This window comes from Quercus lobata, chromosome 1, assembly GCF_001633185.2.
Source record: "Quercus lobata isolate SW786 chromosome 1, ValleyOak3.0 Primary Assembly, whole genome shotgun sequence".
In the NCBI taxonomy this organism is placed as follows: domain Eukaryota; kingdom Viridiplantae; phylum Streptophyta; class Magnoliopsida; order Fagales; family Fagaceae; genus Quercus; species Quercus lobata.
Window position 1 is genome coordinate 4,296,276 of NC_044904.1, and position 22,086 is coordinate 4,318,361.

The window sequence follows — 22,086 nt, forward strand, 5'->3', positions numbered from 1 at the left end:
TTTATTATTCGATCTATAAATTTAATTTTTATGCATACTTTAAAACTACAAAAATTTTAAAATTAAATATTTGATTGATAATATAGTTATTAATTTTTTTATTTTTTTAAAATTTTATGAACATAAAAAATATAGTAAGAAAATACCATCTTACAGAGATTTTGTTAAAATTTATATTTAATAAAAATAAATAAAAAAATAAAAAGTTTGAAAAGTTTCCTTGTACCGTAAACTAGTTGGCACTGCTCGTCCTCGAGGTTTGGTAGTCCTTAGCTCCTTATATGTATTCTGGACTCTAGAGGCTTCCTTGTGTGACGGCACATCAGGCACATGCTGCTGATGGTAAAGTTGCTAACAAAGTTGGTGATAAGACTGCTGGTAAAAAGCCTATAGTATAGGTAAAATAGGAGGTAAACTACAGGTAGCATAGTGTTGTTGAGGAAGGCAGTAGTCTGTTACTGTTTATGTACACGTGTCAGAGTTTGGAGCAATTGATCGAGATTCAGTAATGAATAAGAACAGAATTTTCTTCCATCAAATCTCTCTCTCTCTCTCTCTCGCTCTCGTTCTTCTCTGTTTTTCCTTTATTTCTTTCTTCTTGCATTGCATTACTTTTCAGTTTTCACCTTGTACAAATTGGGATTCTTTCTGAGCCTACTGGGTCCACCGTCCACCCTTGCACGCCGATCAGACACGCACAGGCGGGCCTCATTATTCGAGTCAGAACTTAGATGAAGGGTCAAGCTCAAGCTATCCAATCAGCCACAAATGTTCCACAATAAGCCAACCTGAAGGTTTGCTATTTTTTGTGTGTTTAATTGATATTTTTGGTCAATCACATGGTTTGAGGAACCAAAAAATAGAAACAAGAAATACGCATGAGATATGATAACTATTGATGTTTTAATTTGACGAAAAAAAGTTATCATAAAAAACAAATACTACAGGTTAAAATTTTCTAAAAAAGAAAAAGTAATAAAAAAAAATGTAGATAGACAAAAGTGAACAGAACCCAAAATTTGATTGACAATGTAATTAACCTTTTTTAGGTTTTATTAAAAAAAAAAAAAAAACAAACTTTGAGTAAAAAAATATTATTTCCAAAAAGATCGCTAATAGATTTGATACCTGGCTTATTTTATACCATTCAAAAAAATTAAAACTATGTGTTAATGTCCATTTTTCCAAAATGCCATACAAAGGAAAACTCAAAAAATACTTTGGACTCCTATTAGTTGTTAAACTCACTAAAAAAAAACTTTGGACACATTCTTTCCTCAATTTTTGCATGGCCCAAGGCCAAGCCATATAATTTTTTAATATAAAATTTTGAAAAAGTGTGGTTTGGAATGAGTAAGGTCTATTTGAGCTTACCCATTGGCGATTGACCTGAGAGATATAACCCTAAACCTTTAAAGCCATATTTTCCAATCCATAAAATCATTAATTTTCAGGTACTGTTAAATTATATGATTATTGACTAAGTTAATTAATTTTTACTTTTTAATTGTGTCACGTTCCAAAAATTTTATTTTTCATGCATCTTCCGAACTCTGTTTTGAACTTTCCTCCTTACCAATTATCTTTAAATCCCATTCTTCATTCATTGCTTTCATGAACATTAAAGAATGAATGAGTTGGATTCTACTTGATCAATAAAAGATCTTGTAGCATATGACAATGGTTTAAATCTTGAATTAGTAAGTTTATAGGTACCTCCACCATGACAATGGATTTTGCTGTGATCAATAATTTCAATAGATACCATAATTGTGATAATTTGTATTTGTTTAAATGTTGATAACATGGAAAAATCTAATCCAAAATGGATGGATAAAATTTAAGTTACTCCATGATAGAGTTATCCTAAGAACTCTAGAGCGTCCTGATCCTAAATCTTCATCATATAGTCTTACCTCCTGTTAAAGCTCTCTCTTTACTACTTATTGCTTTTTAATGTCATCAAAAAATGAGTGAGTTTGATGAAGGATTCTTTTAGCCTTAGTACTTGTAGCTGTAGGCATTCACTTTCTTTACCACAGCCAAGATTGAATTTGAAGGTGGTTGGTTACTGTGTTCAAGTGTCTACTTATCTTTTCTGCTCTTAGGATCAATCGGTAGTGTGCATTTGGATTAAGATGAAAAATGAAAATTATTTCAATATTTAGTTTATTTTTGCTACTATTTATGGACTCTGATACATTTTTTGGTACTATTTATGAGTCTCAAAGTACTATTTCAACTACCTTTTACCTTTACACTTAAATTATCCCCTGATGTATGTCAGCAAAAGATAAATCACTGGTCATTGCAAATAATAATGAAAATTCAGCAAAAGATCTGACATTTCTCCAATGTCTCTGCAAACAGTTCATCAAAATTACCATGAGAAAGATCCCTATGAAAAGGAGTTTGGCATCAGTGCTAGTGTAGACAACAGGCTCGCATCTGTTGAGGCTCGGATTCTTCCAGCTCCATGAATAATGTTTGAAGCCACTTCATTACTTTAAAAAATTAAGCCTCATACAGTCATACTACCAGAAAGTTGTTGATTATTATTTTATTACTTTACATAGTGTACAATACAGAACACATTTGGAGGCAGGGGCGGCAGGGGCGGAGCCACGTTGCCCCTTGGGGGGGCCGTGGCCCCTGCAAAAAAAAAAAAAAGTCCAGCAAGTTATATTGAAATTTTAATTGGGCCCCCCCAATTATTTACATCCGGCCCCCCCTCCCTTTTCTGTTCATTTCACTCCCAGACCCAAGCAGCTTTAGTTTCAATTGTAGGCTACTTTTATCTTCTAATAAAACAAAACATGGCCCCCTTATATTTAAATACCCAAAGGCACTACTCAACAAATTAACATTTTATCACCCATTCTCAATCTCAAAATTAGAACCCTTTCTTTTGCTATTTTTTTAAAGAGTTGCTACATCTACAAAATTTTTACAGTATTTTTACAAATCATAAGTGGTTAGTTATTATTGGTTCAAATTTGAATCTAACACTAAGATTACTTTTTTGCTCCAACAATAACAATCAATAACAACCTGCCACTTAGAATTTGTTGTAAAAATGTTATAAAAATATTGTAGACATATCATTTCTCTTCTTTTTATTCTCTTCTTGTCTTCTGTGTACACGCCACCGCCCACTCCACTAATACCAGCAGCCCCCAAACAAAACAAAACCTCAGCTTAGCCCTCCTTTCAAACTCAGTCCTCACGATCCAAAAAAAAAAAAAACTTGACCATTATTTTCTTTCTTCTTGCTTTCTTAAAATAAATCATTCAGAGGATAAGTTTTCAGTTTTCTTTTCTTTCTTCAGCACACCTTCATCTCTTTTTTTAGTGTTTTTTTTTTTCTTCTTCTCAACTATATACGCTTACTTAAATATTTACATGCACTTTAATTTTTCATAGATTTTTAGAGAAATATATGATTGAAGGCATGGGGAGGTATGAATAACATCCATATAATTAATAATAGGAATGATGATAGGTTGACTATTTAAATTACAGTGGAAATTTTTTTTTTCTTAAGTACGAATAACATCCATATAATTAAGTAAAAATTTCTAATTAAGAGTTTATTTTTTAAGTTCTTTTCAGGTTAATTTTTGAGTTATATTCTTAAAACTTAAAGAATTATGAGCAAACGAAAAACAATTGATGCATTCTTTAAGAAAAAAGATGTTAGCAATTTAGAATTTAGGACACCTATGGTTGTAGAAACAAATGTGGTTATAGATATAAATGTTGATACTTCAATGCCTAATAAACACCCTTCCAAATATTCAAGAATTCAATCTGAAGAGATAGATTGTGATCCAGGATCACGTAAACAAATATGTGAATTTCCTATTAATAAATAAGATGAATCTGACGAGTTTATCTCAAAGGAGGTCCATATCAACCTAAAAATATAGACTGTCCATACAACAATGATAATTATCGTTGTCAAAAATTGGCCCCCCCATATAAAAAATCCTGGATACGCCCCTGTTTATATCAACTTATCATACGACCTGGCTCTTAAGAGTTAGGAATGTTCCTACCCTTTGTTGACAGATTTGTTGAGCGAAGCCAACTATATCCTCATTTTTTAGATTAACAGTCGGTTAGGTCAAATCATCAATTGGTGAAAATTTTAAAAAGGTTAATAAAATTATAAATAGAGCAATTGCAACGAATAAGAGAAACCAAACTTCCCAGATGAAATAGTATTCATATGTCAAGCACAATGGGATAAATTTCAATAGTGAATTATGACCATATGGTAATATGCATTATGGGAATCCAAAACAAAACAAAACAAAAATCCTCCCTTTTTCCTTGTGTTATTAATAACCAAACAAGGGGTTATACACCGTCAATTGAGTGACCGTTACATGTTTCTTCAATTCCTATCATTAAGAGAAAGAAAAAGTAAACCTTTTTTTACCACGTCATTTCTTTTTCAATATCAAGTACTAAAGTAAAAACTAAGACAAATATGAAAGGCATAATTTGTATTTTGGTCGAAGATCAATCACCATCAGGGTGAGCAGTCCAATGGCAAAGAGTTACTCTCATGTGGCTTAGTGTATAGTATTTTAAGACTTATAAGTACAGACCTTCAAGGGAAATGGTATGACATTGATTTGATCATAATCATTGTTACCAACGTTTGACCCTATCAAGAATGTAGTAGGACGAAGGTTAGACTATGGCTGAACCAGCTTTAAGAAGCACTTTGTAATACCTTACTTTGTGGACTTGTTTAGACCCCTTTTTTTCAGGGATGGAGTCTGGACTTGAAGTTAAAGGGCAGCTTTGTTGTTGATTGCGTGTGACGACTCTAACTTCTGGCTCAATTACTTAATAGCTAATAGTTTTTTCTTTTTTTCTTTTTTCTTTTGTGTTTTTATGTGTGCATTCAAGTAAAAAATGTTAGGTTGTTTGTTTTGGGTAAAATTGATTGATTAAGTTTAATTGTTTTTAGCTTTACTATTGGTAATTTTTGTTATTGAATAATTTTTTTGGGCTTGTTTATTTTGCTTTAGATTTTAGATATGGCCTTTAAAAGAAGGAAAATGCTAGAATTACAAACCTTTTTTACAAATTATTAATGTGGTGAGTAGTTATTAGCAAGTAAAAATGTGATGTAAGTGATGGACTCAGATGCAAACCAATAAATTTTACTACCACAACAGTTTGTAAAAATGTTATAGAAAAGTTTTTGGCTAAAGTAGTACTCTTAAAAGGATCAATGATAATGTTAAGGGGGCAAAGTGTGATTTTATAGAACAAAACTGCTTAAATTGGTACCTATGTATATATTAATTTAAAAAATATATATATAAGGGGGGGCATTGTCCCCCCTAGTCCAAGTCTCCCTCCATCCCTACTCTTTGTGCTTAATCTCCAATGAGTTGGGTTATGATGATACATCAAGGTAGAATTTCCAAGACAATAATTCTAAGGATAGAACGTTTTTTACAACTACGATATAACTTGTTTTTGGTGCATGATACAATTAGTATTAGTGATGGACTCAAGTAAAAGTTATGTTCTTCAAATTACAATAAGTCATGACAACCATTTTGAAGAAAGTTACATGCTTAGAGTTACTCAATTAAACCTTATTGTTTTAAAATAATAGTTTAAACCATGAAGTTAGGAAAGGTAACAAATTAGACTCTGTAACTCATATTAGACCTCAAAAATGCGGTTCCACCTAAAAGGGTTGAACGGTTGGGATTTAATTTGCTACCTTTTAAAAATTTACAAATTCATTTGTTACTTTTAGGGTTTTTTAGGTATTAAATATTCGATGAGTTGGGTTATTATGGTTAGACCAAGGTAGAATTTTCAAGACAATGAATCTAAGGATACACCATTTTTCACAAATATTGACATGGCAACATAACTAGTGATTAGTGTATAATACAATTAGTGTTAGTGATGAATCCAAATAAAAGTGATGTTGTTTAAATTACAATAAGTCATGACAGCTAGTTTGAAGAAAGTTACATGCCTAGCATTACCCAATTAAACTTTATTATTTTAAAAGTAATCAATTAAACCATGAAGCTAGAAAAGGTAACAAATTAAACTCTATAACGCATATTAAACCCTAAACACATGGTTCTACCAAAGAGCATCAAACGGTTGAGGTTTAATTTGCTGCCTTTCAAAATTTTATGGTTTTATTTGTTAATTTTAAATGTAATTTTTTATTATTTTGTGTTAGGATATATGTGAATCATGTTAGGAACATACGTCATTTAGAATTGGCTAATCCTTTAACAAAACGTACTTTACTTGTAATTTGGGAGATTTAGGATGTGTTTAATACTTCAAGGAACAAGAATTCAAGTCCAAGTATTAAAGCCATGCAAATCCGTCCAAGAATCAAGTAAAGAAGTGTTGTATTTTAAATCTCGACAGCTATCTCGACAGATAGCATCTATCAAGGTTTAAAAGGCATGTTTAGCCTGATACTTGACAGCTACTCGATAAATAACCTATCTATTGAGATTTACGAAAATCAGTTTTTCAGATCTGATTTCACACATATCTGTGTATACTTGTTTAGACTTTCTTTTCTCACAACCCTAAACATATATAAGGATTATTTTAAAGGCCGTCATAGCTGATGAAACTTGATGCAAAGGTTTTGTTCAAGTAAATTGTGACTGGAGACAAATTTGCCCTAGTTCATCTTTTTCTTGAAGAAGTTGCTGCGTTTGTACGCCGTTGAGTTCTGTAAACAAGGAGTTTCGTGATCTTCATCATGTTGATGAACTGAAAAACTTTGCAGCCAACATCCTTCTCAAGTTGGTGGTTAGTCACGTACTTGGATCCATGCATTAATTAGTTAGTCACGTACTGGGAGTCGTGCATTGAAAATGAGAGATTGTCACTACAAAACAACTCCAATTGTGTATTGGGGTAACGGTTCAACTGTAGGTTGGTATAAGGTACTTCGATTCCTTTACTTGTAATCGCTTGTCATGATGATAGTGGATTCTCAGGAGTGGTAACCTTTAAATCACCCGGTGGGGTTTTTGTCTTGAAGGTTTTCTCTATTCGTAAACAAATCACCATGTCAACTTTATTTTTCACTGCATATTAACTTAGTTGGTGATTTGTTTGTGCTACCATGCATATTGCATGCTAATTGAATTAATTAATTAACTTGGCTAATTAATTGGTTAATTCATTACAAGAGATTAATACATTCTTGGCCTATCATTTTGAATTTGGAAAATAAAATACATTTTTAATTTAAAATAAAATAGAAAAAAAGGGGGAGGGGAAAAGGTTATGAAATCTAAGGAAAAATATAACATTCGTGCTTCATGTGTTAAGCCAAAATTATAGTTTTTGAGTGTTGAATCTTCAATGAGTTGGGTTATTATGGTTAAACAAATGTAGAATTTCCAAGATTATGAATCTTAGGATATAATATTTTTCACAACTTCCAGCGTGGTGACATAGCTTGTGATTGGTGCATAATATAATTAGTGTTAGTAATGGACCCAAGTAAAAACAATGTTATTCAAATTATAGTAAGTCATGACAACTGTTGAAGAAAGTTGCATGCCTTACTCATATAAACCTTATTGTTTTAAAAATAATAAATTAAACCATGAAATTAAAAAAAAAAAAAAATACTCATTCCATCCCAATTTGTTTGTTCTGTTTGAAAAGTCAAACATTTTAATGAAACATCATTTATTGTCTTGTCTGCCTTATAAAAATGTATAAGTTTACAAAACTATCCTTAAATAAATATATTAGCTTTTTTTTTTTTTAAAGAGTTATTTTTAATGAGGCAACTAAAAAGGTGCCTCAATTAGATTGATTTTTTAAATATTTGTTAGTTTTCTTTTCAAATAGTTTTGAAAATAAAGTAGGAGTATAATAGAAGCATTAGTAAATTAATGACTTTCATTTTTAGAAATAGGACAATATTTTAGAACCTCCCAAAATGGAATAAAGGACAAACAAACTGGGACAGAGGGAGTAACAAATTAAACTCAATAACACGTATTAAACCCCAAACAGGTGGTTTCACCAAAGAAGGTCAAGCGATTGAGATTCAATTTGCTACCTTTAAAATTTTGATGGTTTCATTTGTTACTTTTAAATGTATTTTGTTCTATTCTTTCTTATTAGAAAAAATAAAATATTTTTTTAATTTAAAATAAATATATATAAGGGAAAAAAAAGGTTCTAAAATTCTAGGGAAATATATCACATCCATGCAACCTATGTCCAAGACAAAATTAGAGTTTTTGAGTGTTGAATCTTCAATGAGTTGGGCTATTATGGTTAGAGGAAGGTGGAATTTCGAAGATATATAATCTACGGATACAACATTTTTCACCACTACGACATAGCGACATAGCGACGTAGCTTGTGATTGGTGCATAATACAATTAGTGTTAGTAATGGACCCAAGTAAACACAATGTTGTTCAAATTACAATAAGTCATGACAGTTGTATTGAAGAAAATTGCATGCCTAACATTACTCTATTAAACCTTATCATTTTAAAGGTAGTAAATTAAACCATGAAGTTAAAAAATGTAACAAATTAAAACTTGTAATGCATATTCAACCACAAACATGTGGTTCCTCTTGAAAGGGTCAAACGGTTGAGATTTAATTTACTATATTTTAAAATTTTGTGGCTTCATTTGTTACTTTTAAATGTAATCTGTAAGGACACATTTTGCAGCCCAAGTCCAAGATGTATAGGATCTTGCCCCAGTGAGCCCAGTACAATAAATTTGTAGAGAGTGGGTCAAATAACTAGGCCTTAATGAATTGGACAACGGCTAGTAGGGATTTAAAGGATGATCAAACAAAAACAAGAAGCACTGATCTGAATCAATTCACTGTTCGAAGAGGTAAGTCTTTATATAAATCAACTAAACTGAATACAAGTATAATTATGATGGCTACAGTGTTTTCTTTCTATTTTTCCGATCACTTCCTCATGGAGGGTCTCTTACATTATATAGCTCCCTTTGGACCATCTTGATCCTACACTTGTTAGTCATCTAAACTCTTATTTGAGTACCTGTCTCATTAGACACCCTCTTTGGCTTTCTGTGAGTTGTGGTAGCCAAGGCAACACTGTTCAGAGGCCTTCTCCACATAAATGCGGCCAAAAAAGTAACTGCAGTGCATTCAATGTGGTAGTAGTAGTTTTCTCTTAAATATTTTTGGGTTCCCCTCCTTCTTGTATGTTCATGATGCACGTTCCTATCACTGAAGTTTCATGGAAAGTCACTCTGATCATTGGAATACATATTTGAGTTGTACTTATTGTATCCAATGAGATATTCCTCCTCCGACAACCTTCCTATTTGTATCTTGCTCATTAAATCCTGAGCCTGAATCATTCATTACTGTTCGTTCCTCCTCGGACCACTCATGCTCTCGGACAAGGCCTACGGCCTAATATATAATTTGGGCCCTTAATCCTACATAATCTTTTTATTTTTATTTATAAAAATAAAATACATTTTGAATTTAAAATAAATAGGAAAAGGAAAAAAAATGTTATGAAAATCTAAGGAAAAAGATAACATCCATGTAGCATATGTAAAGCCAAAATTAGGGTTTTTGAGTGTTGAATCTTCATTGAGCTAGGTTATTATGGTTAGACAAAGGTAGAATTTCCAAGATAATGAATCTAAGGATACAACATTTTTCACAACTACCGACATGATGACATAGTTTGTGATTGGTGCATAATACAATTAGTGTTAGTGATGGACCCAAGTAAAAATGATGTTCTTCAAATTACAATAACTCATGACAACTGTGTTAAAGAAAATTGCATGCATAGCATTACTCATTTAAACCTTATCATTTTAAAGGTAATAAATTAAACCATGAAGTTAAAAAAAGGTAAAAAATTAAAACTCGTAACGCATATTCAACCACAGACATGTGGTTCCACTTGAAAGGTCGAACGGTTGAGATTTAATTTGCTACATTTTTAAATTTCTACGGTTTCATTTGTTAATTTTGAATGTAATTTTTTCTTATTTTTAATTAAAAATTTAAAATACATTTTAGAATTAAAATAAATAGAATAAAAGGGGGAAAAGGTTCTAAAAATCTAAGGAAGAAAGATAACATCCATGCAACGTAATGTTAAGCCAAAATTAGGGTTTTTTAATGTTGAATCTTCAATGAGTTGGGTTATTATGGTTAGACAGAAGTAGAATATCCAAGATAATGAATCTAAGTATACAACATTTTTCACAACTACCATTATGACGACAAAACTTGTGATTGGTGCATAATATAATTAGTGTTAGTGATGGACTAAATAAAAATGATGTTGTTCAAAATACAATAAGTCATGACAGTTGAAGAAAGTTGCATGCATAGCTTTACTCAATTAAACCTTATCACTTTAAAGGTAGTAAATTAAACCATGAAGTTAAAGGTAATAAATTAAAACACATAACGCATATTCAACCACAGACATGTGGTTCCACTGGAAAGGCTCTAATGATTGAGATTTAATTTGCTACCTTTAAAAATTCTATTGTTTCATTTGTTACTTTTGAATGTAATTTTTTCTTATCTTTTATTAGAAAAATAAAATACATTTAAATTTAAAATAAATAGAAAAAAGGGGGGAAAAAGAAAAAGCTATGAAAATCTAAGGAAAATGATAACATCCATGTAGTGTATGTTAAGCCAAAGTTAAGGGTTTTGAGTGTTGAATCTTCAATGAGTTTGAGTTATTACGGTTAGACGAAGGTAGAATTTTCAAGATAATGAATTTAAGGATACAACATTTTTCATCACTACCGACATGGCGACATAGCTTGTTATTAGTGTATAATACAATCTGTGTTAGTAAAGGACCCAAGTAAAAGCAATGTTGTTCAAATTACAATAAATCATGACAACTATGTTGCAGAAAGTTGTATGCATGGCGTTACTCACTTAAACCTTGTCATTTTCAAAGAAATACATTAAACCATGAAGTTAAAAAAGGTAACAAATTAAAATCTATAACGCATATTCAACCAAAAATACGTGGCTCCACTTGAAAGGGTTGAACTTATGAGATTTTTAATTTCTCACCTTTTAAAGTTTTATAGTTTCATTTGTTAGTTTTTGATGTAATTTTTTCTTATTTTTAATTAGAAAAAAATTAATTTAAAATAAATAGAAAAAAGGTTATGAAAATCTAAGGAAAAAAATAACGTCCATTTAGCCTATTTTAAGCCAAAATTAGGGGTTTTGAGTGTCGAATCTTCAATGAGTTGGGTTATTATGGTTAGATGAAGGTAGAATTTCCAAGACGATGAATCTAAGAATACAACATTTTTTCACAACTACCGACATGGCGACATAGCTTGTGATTGGTACATAATATAATTAGTACCCAAGTAAAAAAGAGATGTTGCTCAAATTACAAAAAGTCATGACAGTTGTGTTGAAGAAAGTTGCATGCATGGCGTTACTTAGTTAAACCTTATCATTTTAAAAGCCATGAAGCTTAAAAAGGTACCAAATTAAAATTGGTAACGCATATTCAACCAAAATTACGCGGTTCCACTTGAATGGGCTGAATAGTTGAGATTTAATTTGCTACCATTTAAAATTTTATAGTTTCATTTATTACTTTTAAATGTAATGTTTTCTTATTTTTAATTAATAAAATAAATAAAATTATTTGTAATTTAAAATAAATAGAAAAAAGGACAAAAAAGTTATGAAAATCTAAGGAAAAAGAAAACGTCCATTCAGCCTATTTTAAGCTAAAATTAGGGTTTGAGTGTTGAATCTTCAATGAGTTGGGTTACTATGGTTAGATGAAGGTAGAATTTTCAAGATGGTGAATCTAAGAATACACATCTTTTCACAACTACTGACATGACGACATAGCTTGTGATTGGTACCTAATATAATTAGTACCCAAGTAAAAAAGAGATGTTGCTCAAATTACAAAAAGTCTCTTATTACAAAAAGTCATGACAGCTGTGTTGAAGAAAGTTGCATGCATGACGTTACTTAGTTAAACCTTATCATTTTAAAAGTAATACATTAAACCATGAAGCTTAAAAAGGTAACAAATTAAAATCGGTAACGCATATTCAACCAAAATTACGTGGTTCCACTTGAATGGGCTGAATAGTTGAGATTTAATTTGCTACCATTTATAATTTTATAGTTTCATTTGTTACTTTTAAATGTCATGTTTTCTTATTTTTAATTAATAAAATAAATAAAATTATTTGTAATATAAAATAAATAGAAAAAGGAAAAAAAAAAGTTATGAAAATCTAAGGAAAAAGAAAACATCCATTCAGCCTATTTTAAGCTAAAATTAGGGTTTGAGTGTTGAACCTTCAATGAGTTGGGTTACTATGGTTAGATGAAGGTAGAATTTCCAAGATGATGAATCTAAGAATACAACTGTAGGGACACAATTTTTAACGACCCAAGGATGACTTTGGGCTCGTATGTAAATGGCCCGAACAATATGATTTGTAGAGAGTGAATTTGGAAAGGCAGGACTTTGGTCGTAAGACGGCGGTTTAGTCATGTTTCCCATGCAAGCTCATACGAAGATAAGTTTGGCTTGTATAGCTAGGCCTTACATCGAACTGGTTTGAAAGGTTGGACTCCTCGGACTTGGTCCGAAGGGAATTACATTCTCACCATTCCTCTGTTTTTGTTGGATCCCCCCCCCCCTTTTTAGCTCTCTTTTCCCTTTTATACTAGTATTCAATTCCCCTTCTTCATCTACATGTCAGTTTCTCCTTGTTTGGGGCAATTACTCATCCTATCAATCCTCACGTCAGAGTGGTTGGGAAAAGCTGGATAGCATGGTATGGGGTATAGGCTTGTCAGGTGCTGGGCTCCACGTTATGGTGTTGGCAGCTTTCTCGCTTGTACTGCTCTTGTACTGAGTTTGTCCTTTTCTTCAGGCGTTTTGTGAGGCGTTGAGCGTGAGGTTGTCATCGGCTACATTCTTGGGCCATTAAGGGGTTCTCATCATACCTCCTCGGCAGTAGGGCTCCTCGGCTTGGGCTTTGGGCCCTTAATGTGAAGTGGGCCGGGATTCCAAATTTTAGGCCCCACAACAACAGTTTTCACAACTACCAACATGGCGACATAGCTTGTGATTGGTACATAATATAATCAGTACCCAAGTAAAAAAGAGACGTTGTTCAAATTACAAAAAGTCATGACAGCTGTGTTGAAGAAAGTTGCATGCATGGCGTTACTTAGTTAAACCTTATCATTTTAAAAGTAATACATTAAACCATGAAGCTTAAAAAGGTAACAAATTAAAATCGGTAACGCATATTCAACCAAAATTACGTGGTTCCACTTGAATGGGTTGAATAGTTGAGATTTAATTTGCTACCATTTAAAATTTTATAGTTTCATTTGTTACTTTTAAATGTAATTTTTTCTTATTTTTAATTAATAAAATAAATAAAATTATTTGTAATTTAAACTAAATAGAAAGAAGGAAAAAAAAAAGTTATGAAAATCTAAGGAAAAAGAAAACGTCCATTCAGCCTATTTTAAGCTAAAATTAGGGTCTAAGTGTTGAATCTTCAATGAGTTGGGTCACTATGATTAGATGAATATAGAACTTTCAAGAGGGTGAATCTAAGAATACAACATTTTTTTCAAAACTATGACATGACAACATAGCTTGTGATTGGTACATAATACAATTAGTATCCAAGTAAAAGCAACGTTCAAATTACAATAAGTCATGACAACTATGTTAAAGAAAGTTGCATGCATGACATTACGCACTTAAATCTTATCTTTCAAAGGTAATACATTAAACCGTTAAGTTAAAAAATGATAACAAATTAAAATTAGTAACGCATATTCAACCAAAAATACGTGGCTTCATTTAAAAGGGCCGAACGGTTGAGATTTTTAATTTTTTACCTTCTAAAGTTTATATTTCCATATTTGCTAATTTCAAAATTATAATAGCTTGTACATGGAATAAAATGCATTTTTAATTTAAAATAAATAGAAAAAAAGGGGGGGGGGGGGGGGGGAGAAAATCTAGAGAAAAAGATCACATCCATGCAGCCTAACGTTCAGTTGACTCGCGACAATAAAATCAATAGTATAATAAATTCCACATTTTAATAATACTCTCCCCAAAAACCCAAAACCCAAAAAAAAAACAAAAAACAAAAAACAAAAACAAACAAAAAAAACAAAAACAAAAAAGAAAAAGAGAAATACTTTACATTACTACTCCACTACCAAATTATAAGTCCCCAACTCTTTCTCTCTCTAAAGTCCGAGCTTCGCACCATTTCTCTCTGCTTCCGTCTCTCTCTCTCTCTCTATCTCTTTCTCTCTCTATAAAAACCCTAATCACCTTCACCTCTCCGGACCTCATTCTCCGGCACTACAGTCTAAAACCAAACCCCGAACCCTTTTCTTCTCATCATACGACCCGAAAACCCGCGGATCCGATCTGGGTCCGCCTCCATTTTTTTCATGTGCGAAGCGCAGAGAAGAGAGAGTAGTAGTAGGAGTAGTAATTGAAGCTTGAGAGAGAGAGAGGGAGAGAGTTTAGGAGTGAGAGGAAAATATAGGGGAGAGGAGCAGAAGAAGAAATGTACAAAAACCAGCTTCAGGAGCTGGCCCAGCGGAGCTGCTTCAACCTGCCTTCCTACACGTGCATTCGGGAAGGTCCGGACCACGCGCCCAGGTTCAAGGCCACCGTCAACTTTAACGGCGAGATCTTCGAGAGCCCTCAGTACTGCTCCACTCTCCGCCAGGCCGAGCACTCCGCCGCCGAGGTCGCCCTCAACTCTCTCTCCCACCGTGGCCCCTCTCACTCTCTCGCCGCCAGGATCCTGGTCAGTTCAACCCCTTTTTCCTTTTTTAACAGCCGTTAGGGTTCCGTCACTTTGCTTTCTATTTCTGGTTCTAGTTTTAAAGCTTCTGATCTTTCTAATTTTTTTTTTTGTAAACTGATCAATTATTTAGTGTCATCAACTTCAATTTTCTTTGAAGCCCTATGTGTGTGTTTTTTTGCTAACGTGCGCCGGTCTGGTTATCCTGCGCACACATGACACAACCCGGATTTATCGCCGGCGAGTTTGAAGGTTTGGGTTTTTTTTTTTTTGTTTTTGGGAAATTACGGAAGTGCCCTTGCTCCAATTCTGGCAATTGGGTTTTCAAAGCAGTGGCATTTTCTGACTTTCTTTAGCTGACGCGTGAGGACTGAAATTTATTATATTTAAAAAAAAAAAGTCATTTTTTTAATTAAAAAAAAAAAAGATTTTTAGAAAATTGTAGGAACTGAGAAGTTTCTGAGAGAAGTTTTGCTTTCAAAAGTGTGAGAGAGAGAGATTGAGAAAAATATGTTTTCGTTTTTGTTTGTTTTCTCTGTTCTGGGAACCAGCTGTACTGGGTCTCCCGGATTTGCTGGTGTAACAATCTGCTCCAGAAAGGGTATTTCGGTCATTAAAAAATAAAATGTGTTTGGGAGAAGTGGGGGGTCTTTGATGACCCAGAACTTTGTAAACCTTTTTTCTTCAGCATTGACCCTCTGATTGGTTCCCATCATTTTTTAACAATATCTTCTTTTTGTTTTCTTAGCTTCCAGAAGTTTAGAGAGAGGAAAAGAAAAAAAATAGTAATCAACTCAAAAGATAGACCTTTCTGGTCTTGTGTTCCAGAATAATGAGAGATCTATGATTTCATATTGAATTTCAATCTGCCTGAGCTTTTCTTAAAAAAATGTTTTAATCTAATTGACTAATCTTATTCCATTTTTCATTAAATAAATAAATGAATAAATTGGTTTTCAGGGGAGGTTAGGTTTGGGTTAGCTAGTAAAATTTGCCATGAAGTCAAAAGTTTTGTCAGTAAGAATATCTAAATGCTATATATAACAGTTGTTGTCACAGAAAATGGCATTTAACTCAGCAGTTTTCAAATCTTATATCTCAAGGGTGAAGATTTTAATGAACATTTGATATGTTTAGTTACTTTAGTAATGGAAATAAATGCTTTATATCTTTGTTAATGGAAGCAAATAGTTTGTACTTCATATTGTTTTTAAAAGAAGTGAATTTTGATTGGTATTGAACCCAGGACCCCATGCTCTAATACCATGAAAAATAGCAATTGTCCCAAAAGCTTAAGTTATTAGAAAATTGTGAATTTAATCTAACACTTTTGTAACCCAATTTAACTTGAACAAGCAAGTATAGATGTTCCAAACAAATTTCCTTCCAAACAAAACTCGTATAGTGGATGTATATGATGTGATCTTAGACATAATAAATTATTTCTATTCATGTGAGTTGCAGCTATGATCCAGGTTTATTCGGTATCTAAGTTTTCTTAATGTAACTTCTTAGATTGTTTGCACTTATCCTGTTTCAAGTTTCCCCTTTATTTTAAGCCATGTTAGGTTGTGACTCTTCAATTATTTCTCAATACTTATTGTGATTCTAATCTTAATAATGATGCTAGATGAAAGAGAAGAGAGGCATGGTTTGACTGGTGAACTATTAAATTTCTGCTTTCTGTTTGTGAATGTAATTTGGTGGATGCCCCGCTCTCCCATGGGAGAGGAGGTTTTGAATCCCGCCCCACCTGTTAAGTATTAAATAAAAAAATGAAGAAGAAATTAGGTAGATGCATATCTGAATCTTAGATTTTCCTTCTTAACATTGTCATTGAGTTATATGCAGTTCTCTACTTATTTCATAAGCATTCTTTCTTATCTTCTGAACAAATTTGCACATAATTGTATGGAATAAATCTAAGCAAATACCGTGTATAGCCTATCAGTTTCAGTTACCTCTGAGTGGCTTTTCTGCTGGCCTTTTTTGGTTACAAACATCTGTACTTTTCACATTTTTAAATACACTAAGTTGACAGCTGTAGCTAGTTTTGTTGTTCTGGTACTGATTAGGCTTGCCTTTGGTTAGGACGAGACGGGGGTTTACAAGAACCTCCTGCAGGAAATTGCACAAAGAGTTGGAGCCCCATTGCCACAATACACAACATTCAGGTCTGGTCTTGGACACCTACCTGTGTTTACAGGGATAGTTGAATTGGCTGGAATCACATTCACAGGAGAACCCGCCAAAAATAAGAAACAAGCGGAGAAAAATGCAGCTATGGCAGCTTGGTCATCTCTAAAACAATGTGAGTCTTCATTGAACTTTCTGTCAATAGTTATAATGATAGAATGTTAAGACTGCTCTTTTTAAAGTGGAGGAATGCTCCAGCTGACTGTATGGTTCATTCCCTTAGTAAACTATTGTAAGGAATAGTGCCACCAGAAGATAGATCTCATACCTATATCTGGAGTTCCGCTAAAAATAAAAATAATAATTTACAACACATTTTGCTTACAAAGCATTTATAAATTTAGTGAATGTCTGGCCTTGGTGCACCAGTCATCATTTTGAATGGAAGCCTGATTGTTGGGGCTGAAACAAGAATATTTGGTGGAGCAGTTATTGCTTCATTTGGACTTGCCTTATAGACAATTAAATTCTCTTAAGTTGATTCCATGATTTCAGTGGTGCTATTTTTGAGATGTCATCATCCATCAATGCGCCCAGATCATGCCTATGAATTTCTTGTTGAATGTAAATAACTTCTTTTCTTTCTGGCCAGTGGCAAAAGAGGCTGCAAGTTCTTCATCTGAACCAGAAAACAGTGATGAGCTGGAACAGATCACGATAGCACGAGCTTTAATGAACTACCGATTGAAGGAAAAGAGAGCAATGGCTAACCCTAATGCTCTCATACCATTTCCAAAGAAGTTCCCAATGCAGAGCCCTAGACCATCTAGTCCACAACCTCCGCCTGTTACCACATCAAAGATCCTCCCCCTAATCTGCCAGAAGACAGCTCCTCGAAACAGACACCACTTAACAACAGTAAATGACAGCCACATGCTGTCACCACAGTCTACCGCTCTGGAAGGTCGTGGGATCCGTTCTCAGAAGTTCCCTGCGGCAGGTGCTACTCCCTATGTTCCCATCCGACAATTTAGGACACCCTGCCATGGTATTGCACAACCTGTGACAATAAGGACTGCAGTGCCTGTTTACTCTGCCCCACCGTTTCCACAACCAGTGAAGCTAACCTCTCAGGTGATGCGGGCCTCACCTGTCCAATGTGCTGCTCCCATCTCCATTAGGCAGGCTATACCTGTATATGCTGCTCCACCAGCTCGCAAAGACGATCCTCCAGTTGTTCAAAAAGAAGATCCTCCAACTGTTATTGCACCTACCCTGCCAAGTAAATTATCAGCTCAAGTAGAGGAAACGAGGAGCACAACTGCAAGCAACCGACAAGAATCTGAGACAGTACAAAGCTTCGAACAACTCAAACTCTGATGATGGTTAGGGAAGATTTTGCATTTGTGGAAAGCTAAGTTATTGTTTTGTGGTGCTCCGAAGTTTGTCTTGTCTATCTATTCTCATCTGTTATATGAGTGTTCTTACTTTAGATCTCTTTTTTGGTTACCTTTTTCATCTTTGTTTTGTTAGAAGATACAGAGCAGGTTAAATTAGTATCAGCAGTCTCATATCTTTGCCATTTATTAGCAGCTGGGTCAGCCTCTTTGCTCATCTTATTATTGCTTGTCCATGTTAGTTGTAAGAGTGGAATTGCAAAGGTGATTAAAATTTTGCCTTTTTTCTATGCAAACTTCTTTCTGAGCTCTTGATGAGTGGGCTTTCAATCATTGGGGACCTTAGGGAAGAAATACTAAACGTGGTTCATGGCTTGGATTCATAATCTTTTAAAATTTTAATTTTTAACATTGCTTATATACCTCTTCTTGCTGCACCATCTGGAGGAAATGTTTTATTCCTAGTTAAACTATGGAGAAGTGTGTTAAAGTCTTCTTCAGAGTCAAATTCAGATTCTGAGTGGAAATCTTACTGAGACGTGTTATTGGCATGCTGAGCGATTAGTTTGTTTCAAGAGAATGTAGATTCTCTAGTTCAATGGAGAAGTAGCCCCTGGCTTCTCTTCATATTCTATTGGGTTTGCTTGTTAGCTTGACCTCCAAGTTAGGGTATGCTCCTGGACTTGACATGCCATATTTTACTTCCTCACTAGCTGTAACAACATATGAAGAAAAATTTATTGTTTACAATACTTAATTCTAGTCCCAGGAAAAGATTCCGTTGAGTTATTTACATGAAAATTACAATCTGTGAGTGTCCAGCATTTTCAAATTTAAGGGAGGTTAATGCCAAAGCAAAACAAAGGGGAAATACAGTATAATTCCACAAAAAAAGTAATATTTTCTTGTTGCCTTCTTTCTTAATATTTTCTATTACTACCAAAACGATGCTGTGCTTCATGGAAGACTTTTTGTAAAAATTAAAAAATTTTAAAAAGTACGATTTGATAAGAAAATGGGATTCGTAAAATCCTAAGCCCATCTAAAAAAGATGATTTGAAAAGACTAGATAACTATATCCTCCACTGATAATTTAATGCACTCCATGCCTCGGAAAGTGACCATTATCAATTGTAATCATTTACCCAACTCAATGAATTTTTTATTATGTTGTGAGGATATCAAGATTATATAGAGTAGGGGGTGGGACTATATCCTAGCAATATAGTATTTTTTTTTTTTTTTTTAAGAGCAAAGTAAACCTCCCATTTTGCAAGGATTTGAAGCACTCATTCTTGGACTTAACATGACTGTCATATATATGAGCAATGAGCCTCACCACGTACAGTCCAAAATCACTTCCAAGTGAGAAACGGGTACTATATATAACAGCAGCCCCCTTTAAGATTGATATGACACTAGTTTCATGGGCCCATAGTGATAAGAGTGTTCTCATGCTGCAATAATTCATTGGAAAATGAAAGACAACAAAAAACACTTTCATCAGGCCCATTAACTTGGTGGGCTTCTATCTTTCATGTTGTTTTAACTTTCCAGTATGAGTTTCTGCCCCTTTTTTTCCCTTTTGAGTTTTTATTTTTTTATGATACCATTTTCCCAATTTGGAGAAGCACTGTCACATCTGCAAAATATGCTAAAACAATCAGTCATAATCCAATCCAATGTGATCTACATCATCCAAATTTTAGTACCTAATTCTGTATATATAATTAAAGGTGATTTTGAACTTGGTTATGTCACCTTTGAACCTGTTTGCCAATATATAAATTTGTATAGAAAGTCAATTTGAAATGAAATGTTGTACGGGACCTCAAGGTTTACGAATGCAAGACAGATGAGATACAGCCATACAGTCGGTGAGCTTGACAACCAAACAAGTTCGTACCATCTCAAAGGAGAAGATGGTACGTGGGCATTTTCCTTCTTGCCCATGATCATCACCATGTAAAAATTCAACACCAATTATGATGCAGGTCCTTCTTTCTACAAATAGAGGAACTGAACAAGCCAGAATAATGCATAATTGAGCTTTTAGAATGCCCAACACGTCTATTGTCAATTTTTTCATTTCCATTCATTTATTGTCCTTGAACTATATTTCAGTCCTCTCTGTCTTTGTCCCTTAAGGTTCAGCCAATCCGGGTTTGTAAAACAGTAAAGCAGGTTGCCTTGGACAGCTGAATTTCATCTTCTAATCAACGAAAAATTCTTAGGTATTTTCGGACATGTGCAACATAATTTTTCCTCTTTGGGAAATTTGGATTGTGTATGATATGTTCCAGTCACAATGTTAAGCATTATTAATTAATCAGGTGGATTTCAATTTGTTCAATAATAAGCAAAGTGTTATGACCTTGCTGAAAATAGAAGATAGTATAATCAATTCGAAATGATCAATCTCCTGAACTTGAGAGAGATAATAGACATTTTTTTATTAATTTTTTGCTTAATTCTCATTAATGCATTCAATCTACATAAATAGCCAATGATGAGATAAACTCATCAACAAATCCTAAAATATAGGAACTAATCATACCCTAAAACATAGGGATCAATTTAAATACAAGAAAATAACAATACTAATCTACTATTATCTTATTTAAATAATGATCTATCACCGAGTCTAAATTTAAATACTTCTATTGCAAATAACAATTTGTACAGCACAGTATCTCGGGTCATAACTAATAACACAAAATCTCTTGTTGGTAAATAAGAAATTTGAGTTTGAATTTCACTTATACCAAAAACTAATTTGTGTCATATATTTAACCACTATGGCAATTGGTGATGTCCCTATATGTTTCAATTAATTAAAAATCCAATACGACGATAATAATTTATTTAAGTGGACCAAAATCAACAAGATTTTCGGCCATGCAGATCTCATGGTCAGGGGTATAATCCATTTATGCCTTTAAGGGGTCCTCCACTTGCCTACTTTTTGTTCATAATGTTATGTGGTTAGTGATTAGTGATACGCAAAATACATTGATATAAGAACCAATGACCATGTATCAAGAGTTTTAGTAACGTGGATTCCAGTTAGCTCAATTGATAAATTTTTGAAGGTTGAATAAGAAATTTGGGGTACAATTCCTGCCTACACCAAAAATCATTTGATGTCTTAGTCTGATGATAAAGAATACAATGATTAGAAATAGACGCATTAGATTGAAACTCTATTAAAAAAAAAGAAGTTTTTAGTAGTAATGTTCCACAATTCCCACAAGCAAAATTCAGAAAATGACCATTGTGGTTGTGGGTGCCCATAATACTTTGTGGTGCATTCTCCTGAGTTGGAAGGTAAGCTATAAAAAAAAGTCTATAACGATACCTAATTATGCTGATCTTTATGGCAGATTTGGGGTATCTATCAAGTGGTTAAACATAATTAATCAATTTGAACAAAGAAACACACTAATGGTTATAAGAAATTTTGTCATGTAGCTGGTCTTATTCAACAGGGGTTGGAGTGACCACAGTCCTTTTTTTTTTTCTCCCAAAGTGACTAGTTTTGCTTCAGCAACACCCCTAACCACCAAGAAGCAGCAGTGGCATCTTTATCCATTTGTGGGTTAAAGCTTTATGGTGAAAATAACAGAGCATGGGGAGTGTGAAATGATGTTAAAATGAGGGGTACTACTACA

The 22,086-nt window shown here is 33.4% G+C and overlaps 1 protein-coding gene across 1 annotated transcript; it reads left to right on the forward strand.

Annotated features, from left to right (window-relative positions):
* Positions 1 to 14,279: 14,279 nt before the first annotated feature.
* LOC115975170 (double-stranded RNA-binding protein 2-like) lies at positions 14,280 to 18,748 on the forward strand. Its single transcript, XM_031095866.1, has 3 exons — positions 14,280 to 14,885; positions 16,974 to 17,193; positions 17,671 to 18,748. Exons 1-3 carry the CDS (start codon positions 14,640 to 14,642, stop codon positions 18,396 to 18,398), a joined length of 1,194 nt encoding a protein of 397 aa, XP_030951726.1. The 5' UTR covers positions 14,280 to 14,639; the 3' UTR covers positions 18,399 to 18,748.
* Positions 18,749 to 22,086: the final 3,338 nt, after the last annotated feature.